The sequence below is a fragment of the Cetorhinus maximus genome, chromosome 9 (genome assembly GCF_964194155.1).
Source record: "Cetorhinus maximus chromosome 9, sCetMax3.hap1.1, whole genome shotgun sequence".
Lineage (NCBI taxonomy): Eukaryota > Metazoa > Chordata > Chondrichthyes > Lamniformes > Cetorhinidae > Cetorhinus > Cetorhinus maximus.
The window spans coordinates 20,414,218-20,428,688 of NC_135887.1; the positions used below are offsets into that span (position 1 = coordinate 20,414,218).

Here is a 14,471-nt window from a genome sequence, read left to right on the forward strand (position 1 = left end):
TTTACCAGGTAAATTGATGTTGGTTGATGGTATTCATGACTCCTTCCATCACTTTATTGATGACAGAGATAGGGTGCACCTGGAGAATCTTCCGCGTTGTCTGCTAGATGCCAAGGCAAATTCCACACTGGCTAAGGGAGTGGCTATCTTTGGCGTACAGTTCTTCAGCAGAATGTTGTCTGGGCCCGTAACTTTCATGTCCAATGCACTTAGCCAACACTTTGTCATGTGGAGTCAGCTGAATTTGCTGTACGATGCTATCTGCAAAGTTGAGACCTCTTGAAGTGGCCTTATAAAGTCATTTTGGAGACTTGAATGTGAGGTTCTGCATGGGCAGCAGACACATTATTGGCTGTAAATGGCCACTGAAAAATTTCCCTTAAGCAATGCCAAACAGAATTGCTGCCAGATCTAGGATCAGAATGATACAAGGGGATCACAATAGGATGCTGAGCCATCAGATTACAAACCTCAGATGATTCTTTTGCCTGTGGTTCAATGGCGAAAAGCTAAACCAAAAATAATCCAGCAACGTTTTGCAACTCGACCAGCACTAAATGTTTAATAGCATCTAAAACAGGGGGCTCTTTTTATTGCAGTGTTGCAGAGTTGCCAATTCTCCCAGTTCAAATAATAAATCTTGGATTCTAAACCTAGCAAAAAATCTTTTTTTGTTCTTGCTCATTGATTCCAGCTGCACAATAAACCACAAAATAGCCATTTGATTTTTGTTAGTTCACATGGACCTCTTTTTCTTCTAATAATTTTCTTTTGAGTACAAACCCCTCTTTCCCTTCCCTGCCCCCACCCCAAAATTATTTATCCCTTCCTCTTGTTTAGCTCAGTTTCTCTAGCCTGTATTGGGGAATAATAGCCAACTTCCTCCTAGACTGATGAACATAAGAATGTTTTAGGAATGAGGAAACGTAGAATTGACTTGTGTTTCTCCTTTAAAGGGGGAAATTTCTGTTCTACTTGCTTGCCTTTTCACCAAACTCCTCAATGCCCACTCTTTCCAAAAAGGCATCTTCTTACCTCTTGTATCCATTTAATTATTCATTGGCCTGCCTGACTAATGCAGCTCTTGTTATTACTTACTCAGAGCCTCACTTTCTTTAAAATTCCTGTCGCCTGTATTTGAATTCTTCTGCATACTCAACAGTTTGCCTCCATTAGCTTTTCTGTTTATTATCTTGGGAAATTCATTTGGATGATATCGAAAATCTTTCTTCCAAATAAAGCAAATCCAGCTCCCCAAACTTTTCCATGTAAGTTAGATTCCTGGTACTTTGAATCATTTTTGTCCCCTTCCAATGCTGTTTGGAGGGTTTAGGAAAATAGATAATAATTTATAAGAAAAACTAGCTCTTGAATAGTACAGTTAAGATTTTTGGTCCAAAATATAAACTGGCCTGTACTCATTCCTGGTGAATTCATTAATTCATATCCAACGTAATTAGATAGAAAATTGGATTTCTTGAAATCCTGATGTAGCCTTAAGCGAAAAGGTCAATAGTTCAATCCCTGGTCCAATCTAATTCAGCTGAAGCCACCCAAGGCAGCAGTCAGCTTCAGTGGTCTTGATCTAGGGACCATCCCACTCCTGAATGCTATCTGGTGATCTCTGCTGGAAAATACATGGAGGTATCAAGTTGAGAAGAGATTGAGGCTTGATGTCCTGCAAATAGCCATTCATATGTGCAGTGTCCATTTGAGTGGGGTACTGGAGGATTGCAGGCAACCATAGAACTTTGCCTCAGCAAGCATTTGGCTTTCTCCGAAGGGAATGAAAAATGTTAGGATATCCTAATACATGTGGCTTACAGAAATCTATTTTGCCTTTGAAAGCTCATTTAATAGAGAGGACTAACTAATCAGGTATCATATTGCTATAAAGGTAGAATGAACTGAAAAGGTACTTGGCAAACAAGTGCAAGAAACCATTATTAAGATGCTGTTTATACTGGACTCTTATTCAGTTTTCTTTAAACATGCATGATGACAACCACAACAGCCATTTGCACTTTGCAGCACCTTTACCCTAGTAATGTTTCACATTTAACTTAGTGTTTCAACAGTCTACATAAGTCATAGTCTGCTATGAGCTGGCTCTCCCAATACACTCATCCACAAGATGATTGATTGTGTAAATCCTGTCTGCACTAAACAAAGGATGGTTTCAGTTTTGTAAATCAAGAGGTCAAGCCTCAGTTAATCACTGTATCCAGATCCATTGGCATGAAGACATCTCATTACATTAGGATCGTCACTGCTCATTGCAGATTTACATGGATACCAAGACAATTGACAACAACAGGCTGACCATCTTGGTCCCTCTGCGTGCTTTTTACTCACCACAATAAAAATTGCAGTCTCTTTGCATCTCGTGCCACCCTCTGGAGATTAAGGAAAGAACCTGAATTTATATAGTGCCTTTCACAATCTCAGAATGGGCTTTTTTTATCTATTCATGGGATGTGGACATTGCTGGCTAGGCCAGCATTTATTGCCCAACCTTAATTGCCCTGGAGAAGGTGGTGGTGAGTCACCGTCTTGAACCTCTGCAGTCCATGTGGTGTTGGTACATCCACAATGCTGTTCGGGAGGGAATTCCTGGATTTTGACCAAGCGACAGCGAAGGAACGGCAATATATTTCCAAGTCAGGATGTTGTGTGGCTTGGAGCGGAACTTGCAGGTGATGGTGTTCCCATGCATCTGCTGCCCTTGTCCTTCTAGATGGTAGCGGCTGTGGGTTTGGAAGGTGCTGTTTAAGGAGCTTTGGTGAGCTTCTGGTTTTCTAAGAAATTGTTCTATCTACAAATTCTAATGCATTATTTTCATGGAACTTTGATTCATGAAGAACAAATATCAGGTCCTCTCCCCCTCAGAAGCCTTGTGTGGTTTACACATGATTGAATTACCCTGCCCAGCTTGCTGCACCTGTCTGTATTGAAAGAATTCTTCTCCCACAAATTTGCTTGTAAACTATTTGTTTTTTCATCGAAAATACTACTTTCCATCCATCTTTTTGTCCTCTGCCAGCTTGTAGGCTATTACTTCGATGCCTTTACCCAGCCAATTGATAAAGGTGATGGTGAGCAACAACCCAAATGCTGCTCCCTGAAGGACTCAACCAGCGACAAGCTCTAATGCAGTCACTACCGTTAATAACTACTTATATACGAAAGCAATCAATTTATTGTCCAATCCAAGATCTGGCAGTAATCTTGCTTAACAGCCTTTATCAAAGGCTTTTTGAAAATCTGGATACACTATCAGGGTTCCAATATCCATCAATGTTGTCATCACCTCAAAAAATGTGATTAATTTAGTGACACAACTTTTTTTCCAGAATTTCATTGAGTGCCACATTCAAGGGTCAGAAAAGATAAAGTTCATGCTGTAATGATGCTGTACCTCTAGATTTCTTTTTGCTCATTTGGGAATGTAATTAGTGATTGATGTGAAAGACAATATAAATCTTGCAATAATCTCTAATTTATTGACTGTGTGTCCAATTTGGGCAACTTTTGAGCTTTTGTCTTGAACTGGAATGTCACTCAGCTGTTAAACCCTTGAGAATTATGACCAGATTGGACATTTAGTGACTGGATGATAAGCAACTAATGTACCTGCCACAGTTGGGATAAGTTTTCTTTTTAAACAATTGGATCAATAGCTGGTACACCAAACAATATAAAACCAATATTAAACAAAATTGCCACCTTGACAAGCAGAGAAAAATGTTCATAATGTTTCCATAACAATTTCATCTTCAAGTTGGCCAGGGTGCAGTATTGTTCATGGTCAATTCTAGGCTTGTACTACCGCTACCAACACAGGTGGGCAGGCCAAACACATTTGGCAATGTGGTGAATTTGCCGAAACTGGAAAGTCTTGCTCAATTTACGAAAAGGTTTATACAGTCAAATGAATGATAGTTGGAGCTGTTTGATAAATCTCAGCAAAGATTTATCCCAGTGAGAAGGGAAGAGTTTTTGAGAAGAATGCATCATCTATGGCTGAATAAGGAAGTGAAGGATAGCATCAAATAGAAAGAAACACTGTACAAATCTGCAAAGATTGGTGATATGTCAGAAGATTAGTCAGATTTTAAGAACCAGCAAAGGATGATAAAATATATTAAAGAGGGAGAAAGTAGAGTATGAGAGAAAGCTAGCTAGTAATATAAATAGAAAAAGAGTAACTAAAGCTAGTATTGGCCCTCTTGAGAATGAGTCTTGAAAATTGATAATGGAAAACAAGGAAATGGCAGAAGTGTTGAACAGTTATTTTGTGTCTGTCTTCACTGTGGAAGACTTAGGAAACCTCCCAAAGATACTTCAAAATTAAGAGGTGAATAGGAGGGAGAAACTTAAAACAATCACCATCACTAGGGGAAAAATGCTGGGAAAACTATTAGACCTAAAGGCTGACAAGTCCCCACGACCAGATGATCTTAAAAGAAATGGCTGCAGAGATAGTAGATGCATTCGTTATAATCTTCCAAAATTCCTTAGATTCTGCAAGGGTCTCAGTGGATTGGAAAATGCCTAATGTAACACCTTTATTCAAGAAAGGAGGGAGACAGAAAGCAGGAAACTACAGGCCAGTTACCTAATATCTGTCACAGAGAAATTGCGAGAATCCATTATTAAGGAGGTTATAGCAAGATTTTTAGAAAATCATGATGTGATCAGCCAGAGTAAACGTGGCTTTGTTCAACCAATTTCTTAGTTGTTTTTTTGAAGAAGTAACAAGCAAGGTGGATAAAGCAGAACCTATAGATGTGTGGTGTACTTGGATTTCCAGAAGGCATTTGACAATGTGCCCCATCAAAGGTTACTACACAAGATAAGAGAACATGATGTAGAGGTAACATATTAGCACAGATAAAGGATTGGTTAGCTAACAGGAACCAGAGAGTCAGGATAAATGGGTCTTTTTCGGGTTGGCAAGCTGTAACTAGTGGAGTGCCACAGGGATCAGTGCTGGGGCCTCAACTATTTACAATCTACATCCAATTACTTGGGGGAGGTGGTGGCATAGTGGTATTGTCACTGGACTAGTATTCCAGAACCCCAGGTAATGCTCTGGGGACCTGGGTTCGAAATTTGAATTCAATAAAAATCTGGAATTAAAAGTCTGATGATCACGAAACCATTGCCAATTGTTGTAAAAACCCATCTGGTTCACTAATGTCCTTTGGGGAAGGAAATCTACTGTCCTTACCTGGTCTGGCCTTCATGTGACTCCGAATCCACAGCAATGCTTAACTGTCCTCTGAGCAAGGGCAATTAACGATGGGCAATAAATGCTGGCCTAGCTAGCAACGCCCACATCCCATGAACAAGTAAAAACAAATGATGAAGGGACCGAATGTATGGTAGCTAAATTTGCTGATGATACCAAGATAGGTAGGAAAGTAAGTTGTCAAGAGGAGGTAGAGAGATTGCAAAGGGACATAGACAAGTTAAGTGAGCGGGCAAGAATCTGACAGATGGAGTATAATTTGGGAAAATGTGAACTTGTCCATTTTGACAGGAACAATAGTAAATGGGGACAGATTGCAGAACTTGTTGGTACAGAGGGATCTGTGTGTCCTGGTACATGAATCACAAAAAGTTAGTATGCAGGTACAGCATGTGATTAGGAAGGCAAATGGAATGTTGGCGTTTATTGTGAGGGGAATGGAATATAAAAGTAGGGAAGTTTTACTGCAGCTGTACAAGGTCTTGATGAGACTACATCTGGAATACTGTGTTCAGTTTTGGTCTCCTTATTTGAAAAAATATATCATTGAAGCAGCTCAGAGACTCTTCACTCAACTCATTCCTGAGATGAGGGGTTTATCTTATGAACAGGTTGGGCCCATACTCATTGGAGTTTAGAAGAATGAAAAGTGATCTTATTGAAAGATAAGATCCTATAGGGACTTGACAGGGTAGATACCGAGAGGATGTTTCCACTTGTGGGGAGACTAGAACTAGGGGACACAGTTTAAGAATAAAAGATCACCCTTTTAAGACAGAGATGAGTAGAATTTTTTTCCTTCAGAGGGTCATTATTCTGTTGAATTCTCTTCCTCAGAAAGCAGTGGAGGTTGGGTCATTGAATTTATTCAAAGCAGAGTTAGACATATTTTTGATGGACAAGGAAATCAAGGATTATGGGGGGCAGACAGGAAATTAGAGTTGAGACCCCAGCCAGATCAGCCATGATCTTATTGAATGGTGGAGTAGGCTCAAAGGGCTGAATGGCCTCCTCCTGCTCCTAAATTCAAGGACAAAGCCACTTTGAAGTAACCATGTAACCATGTCCCAAAGGCAGACATGGTAGAGGAAGGGTTTGGGAGAGTGGCTGCAGTTGGAGATAAATTTCATATTATTTATCTGCCCGTGATGGGTAGCACCATAAACGGTAAGTGTAAATCAGACTGTGTATTCTTTAGCAACAGACAGTTTTCCCCAGGCTTGGTACAGAAATTGTGAACCTAAAGTCTTCCGGTAACGTGAAGGGATTTGGAGAAATGCCGCCTTTTTTTAAAAAAACTGCTATATTTGTCATTATGGTGAGATTTTTGTGAAGAGCTTTACCTCCTGCATGACCACATTTTTATGAAAGTAATGACTAATCAACCTGCCTTATACAAAGTGGAAATCTATGAAATATCTGAAGGTATTAGTCTATTTCTCTACTTTAATTAGTGTCAGCTTTTAAAACCCTACTTGCGGCTATGGGCGAGAAGAACATTTGTTCAGACCTGTTTTTGAAGGAAATTTTAACCATTAGTTATGGTATCTAGGCAAATGAATCACTTATAGTGATATATTGTTTCAAAATTGTGTTCCTTCCGGTACCAATATAAAGTCACCGATTAGAAGTGCTAACTCATGGTTTATTGCATAAGAAAATATATTCTTGCATTAACCTAGGTTTGCTATCTCCTTTTGGACCCTCCTCCTTTTTCTTTCCTTCCCCATTACTCAGTTTTACATCTTGTCTGTTGTAAGTAATTTTTGCAGAGGGTACATGATAAAATATAAAGTATCTGGTGTCATTGCACGATTCAAGAGTTTTGTATGCCGAGTGCAGTGGGTGCGGCATACACTCCCTCTCATTTCAATAAGAGTATATTGTGCCATAGGGGGAATAAATGTGAAGTAACGTAACAAAAAAGGTTCATAGTACCTTGTTTGTTTCTTGGTTAATCACCAACTGCTGAGCTGTGGTTGGGGGGTGGGGGGTGTGTGGTGGTGGTGATGGTGGTGGTGGTGGAGGAGGAGATGCAAAAGGAGGAGGAGGTACTATGAAAATTGCTAGTAGGTTCTTAACAGTAAAGGAATGACATGTTGTATTCCCTTATAAGGCCCGATATATTCGGAAGTGGCCACCCTTCCAGGAGCTGTGGGGGCGAGTCATAAATGGGGTGGGAGTGTAGTTTCTTTCTTAGCTGGCAATGACACAACACCGACTCACTTCCTTATTGATCAGTTCAAACCAGTTTTTACAGGAACTGACGGTGATATATGGGGCCAGCTTGTGAGAATCATTCATTTGAGATACTGTGGTCTGCCAGTGCAGTACTTGAGTTCATGCTCCTGCTCTTACCTTAATCACAATGAGTGACGGCACCAGTTGCATAAACTTTAACTACTCTTTAACTTTTGTATTAAGTTTATACAGCACTTCCATAGGTGAGTAAAATTAACTGTGTTTCCTTTGTTTATTTTTTCTCCCTTCTCCCAAATATACTCGTGGAATTGGAACTGACTCACATAGGGCAATTCCAAGCTTAGGCCCTTCACTTCAAAAACCCTTCAGAGAATATCTGGAGGCCCAGAAAGCCAAGCTTCACCACAAGTCTGGAGATACAGTAGAAGCGGTAAGAATACCCTGAATGTAATTTATCTACTTTTTAACGTTAAACCATTTGTTGGCCTGTGTGTGTCATTCTGTTCACCTGATTCTTTTGTGTACATGGAGTTGAATGCTAAATCTAGAGTAATTAGGGGACTCTTCAACTTGAGATCTTAAATTGGCCAAAGGTCCAATGGACAGAAATTGAGGCCTGCAATAATTCAGAAATTAGAAAATGTGATCAAAACTCTACTTTTCTTAGGAAAAAAAATTCAGGAAATAAAGTGGCTTGTCTGAAGTTCAGTGCATTTGAGTTGACTCAGATAAGCTGTGATCAAGAAGATTGCATCACATTGAGATGACCATCCTTGGCAGTGGTCCTTAGCAATTTTCTATGTCATCTATGAATAAGGTTTAAGAAATCATAATCTTGTAGGCTGCGCTGATGAGGATGGTCTTCAATTATGCCACCAGACCCTATATGTATGACTAACTCAGGACCTTGTAATATTGTAGGTATTAAAGTCTTGAAATTGTCTTTTCAGTAATCAGTTTAAAAGTTTTTGGAAATAGTAAACCTCCAAGTTCAATTAACTTTCTTTTTGGACAGTTTTAACTACGTAATAGTGACTGATTTAAATTTGAAACATATGTCTTGTATGAAAAAAAAACTTTTTAATGTTTGAATGTGGTATGATCTTTCTAATCTTGTGTTTGAGTACAATATGATTTATATCAAGACACTGTACTAATTGTCCATTATTTTTATTCTCTCCAAAATAACTTGTCTAGAAAGATACTCAAACTCCCATTTCTTACCCCCTCCCCACTCCAACCCAAAAAAGACTCGGTTCCTGGTGTACAATTGTGATGACGTGGATGTAACAGTCACCAAACCCAACACTTGTGCAACTTTTTAAAACCGAGGTACTTCCTCCCAGTGGAACAGCTATTTGTGTCATGCTGCCATAGACACAGGATTGTACAACACAGCTTGCACGTTATGTGAAAGCTGATGTAAAAGTGTTCTGTGAATTTTAGTCTTTGACCAATTTAATTTTTGAACTATGAAAATAAAAGCTCCTCTTAGAGGATTAAAGGTCAAAGTTGGAAGGATCAGTTTCCAGTCCTACCTTTTTCTTAATTACTGTAATATTTGTAATTATCAGATTTATATATATATACTGAATCTACTAGAGATTCAGATGAAAAAAAAAGCCACGTGCTTGTTACTATTCACACATTCGCCCTTTCTGAAGTCACTAGTAAATGGAATATAAATAGGGAAAAATACTTCAGTGTCTGCATTTTCCTTCCCTCTTAAATAATGATGGTATTTTTCAGTATCTGATGACCTATTTCAAAATGCACAAATGCTTTATCTTCTTTAGTAAACCCGTATCGGACAAGTTTCCACTAGTATATTAACAAGAGTTTGGTTTGGCTCAGAGCCATTGCTTCAATACTGATGCAGATGCAGAATATCTAAATCAAGCTCTTAATGCCATGGCACATATTGAATCAAAATGGCGATCCTGGTGCCAGATTAGTACAGAGGGACTGCATGTGTAGGCGTGTGTGTGTCAGTCTAATTGAGTTGTTGAAAGATTTTCTCTCTCTTTTTGATTCAGACTCTTTTCTGGCCTTTCATGCTTTTTTAAATCTCCAGATGGAGCAGCTGGCAGGCAGATCAGTAGACACCTCATCAGTGCCAATACAGACTAAGTTGACCGGCGAAGGGAAGTGTTATGTGCGTGCCTGAAAGAGGAGGTGGTGAACTAAATTCCCATCTGTTTCTTCCTGAGTGGGGATCCCCACTGCACTGACAGATTTGCCAGATTTTAGTTTGCTCACTTTTAATGGCCTCAGAGTGGGGTGAGAACTCGCTTGGCCTGACCTAGTGAAGTAGTGAGGATCTGGTTTCCTGTATATATAAAGACCAATAAATTTCCAGTACTGGCCAATAGATTGTCACCGTGTTGGCCACTTTACAAAGATACGTTCAGCATTGAATGTCGGCTCATCACCACCATCTTGAGGGCAATTAGGGATGACCAATAAATACTGGCCTAGCCAACAACATCCATACTCTGTGATTGAGTCAAAAAAACCTACCTTTGATCAAACTTCTGTTGGGAACTATAAAATGATAAGGGTTTTGTTTCAGTCTCCAAAATGATGATTTCCTCAAGAAATCATCATCCATACCCACTGAACAGAATTAAGTAGAGAGATTAAAAATGTGGAGAGAATGCTTCACCAACTCAGGACACATGTAATTTAATGCCATTCATGGCACTAATTAATTTTATGCTTCTATTTGTATTGATGAGCTTGATTTGTCCAAGGACCAGCTAGATCTGTAGCTAATATTTTAATAATATTAAACCTGTGGCAAAGATGCTATCTTTTGATGAAATGTTAAATTAAACAATTGTGCTTTTGGTTTTGGTTAATTGGATATGTGAATTAAAAGTATCTGGAGGGCACTTTCATGCCACTTGCTAGGTTAACTTCATAAAGCATAGTTTTTGCCATTGAATATGAAAATTATTTCCCCTGCTTTATGCCTCCTACACGGAAATGTTTAGTCTGTGGAGGGTCCTTCCCAGCCTCTCCCCTGCCCCACCCTCTGCTCCCAGCAATTCTGTATCTAAGATTGACCGGTGTGTGAAGCTTGATGCACATTTCTCCATCCTTCAATTCTTTGATTATTTTACAGCAAAAAAGCTTTGGGACTGTTCCTAATCATGCATATTGGTCTAATTAAGCTACTAGCAGTCTGCTATTGATTTCAGATTAAGCAATCTTTAATAAATACTTTTTATGTTGTTTTTCTCTTTCCTCCCTGCACCCCACCACCCCCATTAGAGTGAAAACTGGCTGTCCTGGATCTTTGAAAAAGTAGTCATCATCATGGTGTGCTACTTCATTCTTTCCATCATTAATTCCATGGCTCAGAGCTACGCCAAACGGATCCAGTCGCAGAAATACACTGAAGAGAAAATGAAATGAAAAAGTAACACTTTTATTTAGAAAGAAGGGACTGCACAAGGTCCAGGTTAGATAGTGATTCATAAAAACCATCTGCTGCTTCTTGGTTCCACAAACTGGAATTAATATAAAGGAAGCAAAGGGGGAGTATTATAAGTTTCTGCATTTACAAGTTTTGAAAAAAATATTTTCTTGATTAGCACAGGTACTCCAGCTTGGAATCCACTTTTGTGGATTCTTGCCTATTTGTTGTCTCCAATTTTTTTATTTTTTGAATGTATCTTAGTTTCAATTGAGGCCATATTAGTGATGAATGCTATTAAGTGGCATAAAGGAAATTGCAGGATAGATGTAAATATTAAGCATGGAACCCAATTGAAAGCAATGATGTTAACTTGCTCCAAATTATTTTGGGCACAGTGCTGAAAAGGACCTTGATGTGGTTTGTGGAAACAAAAATTGTATTAACTTGTTGAATGCTAATATCATCAGTTGTTTGAGGAGCGAGTGTATTCACTCAATGCCTGTTTTTGAATTGGAATCCTCTGACTAGCAAGGGTTGGCCTTTTTTGGCAGTAGCTGATCATGTTGTCAGCTTGTCAAACACAATGATGACAATGTTTCATTAACTAATAACCCACTAAGGACTGGTTGAAAATAGTTAAATTCTTTGGAGCTACTAAATTTGGAATAGTTAAGTGGCGATGTTTTAAGCTTATTTTTCCTCCTCCTTTGCATCTTTATCTCCATTACCCCTCCTTCCACAACAACCCGCCAAATGACACATAACCTTTGTTGTGGAGATTTCATACTCCGGCAACTGTTTGAACTATGATTTGTCGCCGCAAGTTTCACGTCATAAGAGTCCCATCAGTATTGTAACATCCAGTGACTGGGTGAAGCACTAAAGATCAGGTCAGGCCATCATCCACAGAAAGTACACTTAGCTGAAAGAGAAAGCATTGGTGTCGATAGCTATCATTTTGTTCCCCTCGCACTTGCTGATTGAGGGTAGATGTGGAGCGTAAAATAGCAGTATGTGTAGACTATGTCAAAGAGGTAAATAGATTTTTAAAAACTGTAGGTATTTATTACCTCAATCTTCTGTATCTTATCTATTTCTTAATGAGGCCACATATATCGCACAAAACCATTAAACCTATATTGCTCATCTCTGCTTGTACTTTACACAATGATGGTGAAAGAAAAATTATTAGAAGCTATGGAACCGGTCCATCTCCAACTGTATATATGAAAAGCAATGTCATTTTTGCTCTGTAAATTTTAACATGATAAATCTAATCTGACTTTATAAAACTACATTCAGTCATTCCACAGACTGAACTTTAGTCTGTGTCTTTGTCAATTCTTGTGGGGAATGTCATGATTGTGTATATATCATAAAACTACATCTACCTATTATGTATAAGCTCAAATGATGTTGATCCTACATAGTAATTTATATAGAACCATTCGTAAAGTAATATGTTCTAATTGTTATATTGGTACAATTATCAAGAATGCAATACGCAAACAAAATTTGTCTTTCTTTTAGGCCGTAGAGTATATCTTATTCACATGCAAAGTATGTTGCATGAAAGAGACAATTCAGAAGCTTCTCTGTAGGAGCTGTTTGAACTAAAGAAACTCAGATTCTGTCTTAATTATTTCATTTTCTAAGTGGAATAAAATTGGAACTAAGGTGTTATCTTTTTAGGATTTTCATCAAAGTGAATGAATTTAAATAATATGGATTTGTGTTTCCAGGGTGCTGTTTTGCCCAGTGCACTGGGTGATCCCAGATTGCAATTTCAGTCGCAGCTGATCTGCATGTGGGCTTTTCCCTCAATAGCATGTTAGCACTGTTATCCAGTGCACAGTGGGTCTGTAATGCTAAGTCATGGAAAGCAATACATCCAAAGCGATTTCCATCTCTGGTAACAACTCAGCATTCTACAGGTGGTTGGCCCACAGAGTCATTTTGACAGGTTCTAGAGCCATGCCATCTGTCCATCAAACATTTCCATTGGAGTCTGAGGAATTGGTCCATTAGGAAAAAGAACGAGCAAGTTTATGCAAAGCTACTCATGACAAAAGCGTACCTCATTAAAATCACATGGGGAAATGTAAATGACCCGTATAGCTACGGGTCATTTTTCCATTCCATAGAGTAAACTGGATCATTATTTCACAATATTTTCTGGTGCCTGATGTAAAGTAGGTGATTTGAATTCTTGGAAAGCCAAAGGTGCATTGTGTGAAAATTAAACTGCAAATGAGAGATTTTCAGTAATAATTCTGTTGCACAATATTGGTTTTATCTCTTTACCAAGTTTTTGGGTGTTGGTGCAAATTCTTGGCCATGTTAATCCTCTCTCTTAGAAGATGAGGCTGGATTAATGGTCAGTGTTGCTCTGAGATCAGCCAACAATATGCTCCACACTGTGGTACCCACCACCACCCTGCAATGCTAGAGTCTGACCAACAACTAAGCAAACTTGTCCAATGAGGCATTGAGAATTTGAATCGCTGCAAAGTCTGGGATTTGAACCTGTGACCATCTGGCATAGCAAACTGGAGCTCTTTTATGGGTGCTTTTGTTCAAATAAGAAAATACATAAGACATGTAACAGAATTTCATTCTTGCAGATATTGGGACTTTTTTTTCCAAAACTGCAAACCAATATTTAGTGCTCAAAAGATGTTCATAGTAATTCAGAATGAGGTAAGATTCTGTGCACCTTCATTTCATTTCTATCCTGTAGTACCAGGTGTAGATTTTCTGTCACATCCAGCTTCTCCATCATTTTGCCATTCTGTGAGATAGCTTATCAGACTGGTGTTGGCTGTTAGCTCAGTTGGCGACAACAGTTGGTAGGCTATCTGACAATGTGGTGTCTTCCATCTGATCAGCATTTCGTTTTGTTTTGTTGCGCTATTGCATCTTCATTGTAGCATTCATTGTTTTGTCCTTTGTGAGTAGTCCTTTTCTGAATCTCATCCTCTGTACCAGTTGTAGGGCAAGAATTCCAGTTAGTCTGTAGTAATGTGATATTCTGCCTAAACTATCAAATAACTCATACTTTTTAAAATTTTTTTTATTCTTGCGTTCGATGTTCACAGATTATTACTGTGCAGTAGGTCTTGTGTAGTATTGTGCTGTTTCCTGCTAAGTAGGATAGTCTCTTCCTGTATTGGGCTTCCCTGAGGTTCAATAATTTTATCAAAGCCACACAAGTAACAGATTGATTCCACCCTACAGTGATAGTACTTTTGATGTCTACCATTCAAATTAAACGTATCATGCTGTGCAGAATATCTAATAAAACCTACAGCAGAGCTGATACTTGGAGGAGTCTGTTATCATTTGTACATTGTCGTCATCTGTTTTCCATTCTTCATGAAGACTAATTTAATCCAAACTTGAATTTCTGATCCAAGAAATAACCAAGCAATATCTTGGTGTTTATACATTATCTTTCCATTTTGCTACTTGTATTGTCAATTGGCTCTTTTACACATTAATTTTCATACTAGCTGCTTGGAATGCGTGTACAATTCACTTATAGAAAAAGATTTCCAAATGTACGAAAAGAGCAAAAGTAAGCCATTTGGC

At 38.7% G+C, this 14,471-nt stretch overlaps 1 protein-coding gene across 4 annotated transcripts in view; it reads left to right on the forward strand.

The window, feature by feature from the left end:
- vmp1 (vacuole membrane protein 1) overlaps positions 1-14,199 on the forward strand; it is a 191,284-nt gene extending 177,085 nt beyond the window's left edge. For all 4 annotated transcript variants that reach the window (XM_078548215.1, XM_078548217.1, XM_078548216.1 and 1 more), the window contains 2 exons: positions 7,784-7,886; positions 10,733-14,199. In XM_078548215.1, the coding sequence (XP_078404341.1) occupies positions 7,784-7,886; positions 10,733-10,876 (247 nt within the window). In that variant the 3' untranslated portion in view covers positions 10,877-14,199. The remainder of the gene's footprint in view (positions 1-7,783; positions 7,887-10,732) is intronic.
- The last annotated feature ends 272 nt before the right edge of the window (positions 14,200-14,471 follow it).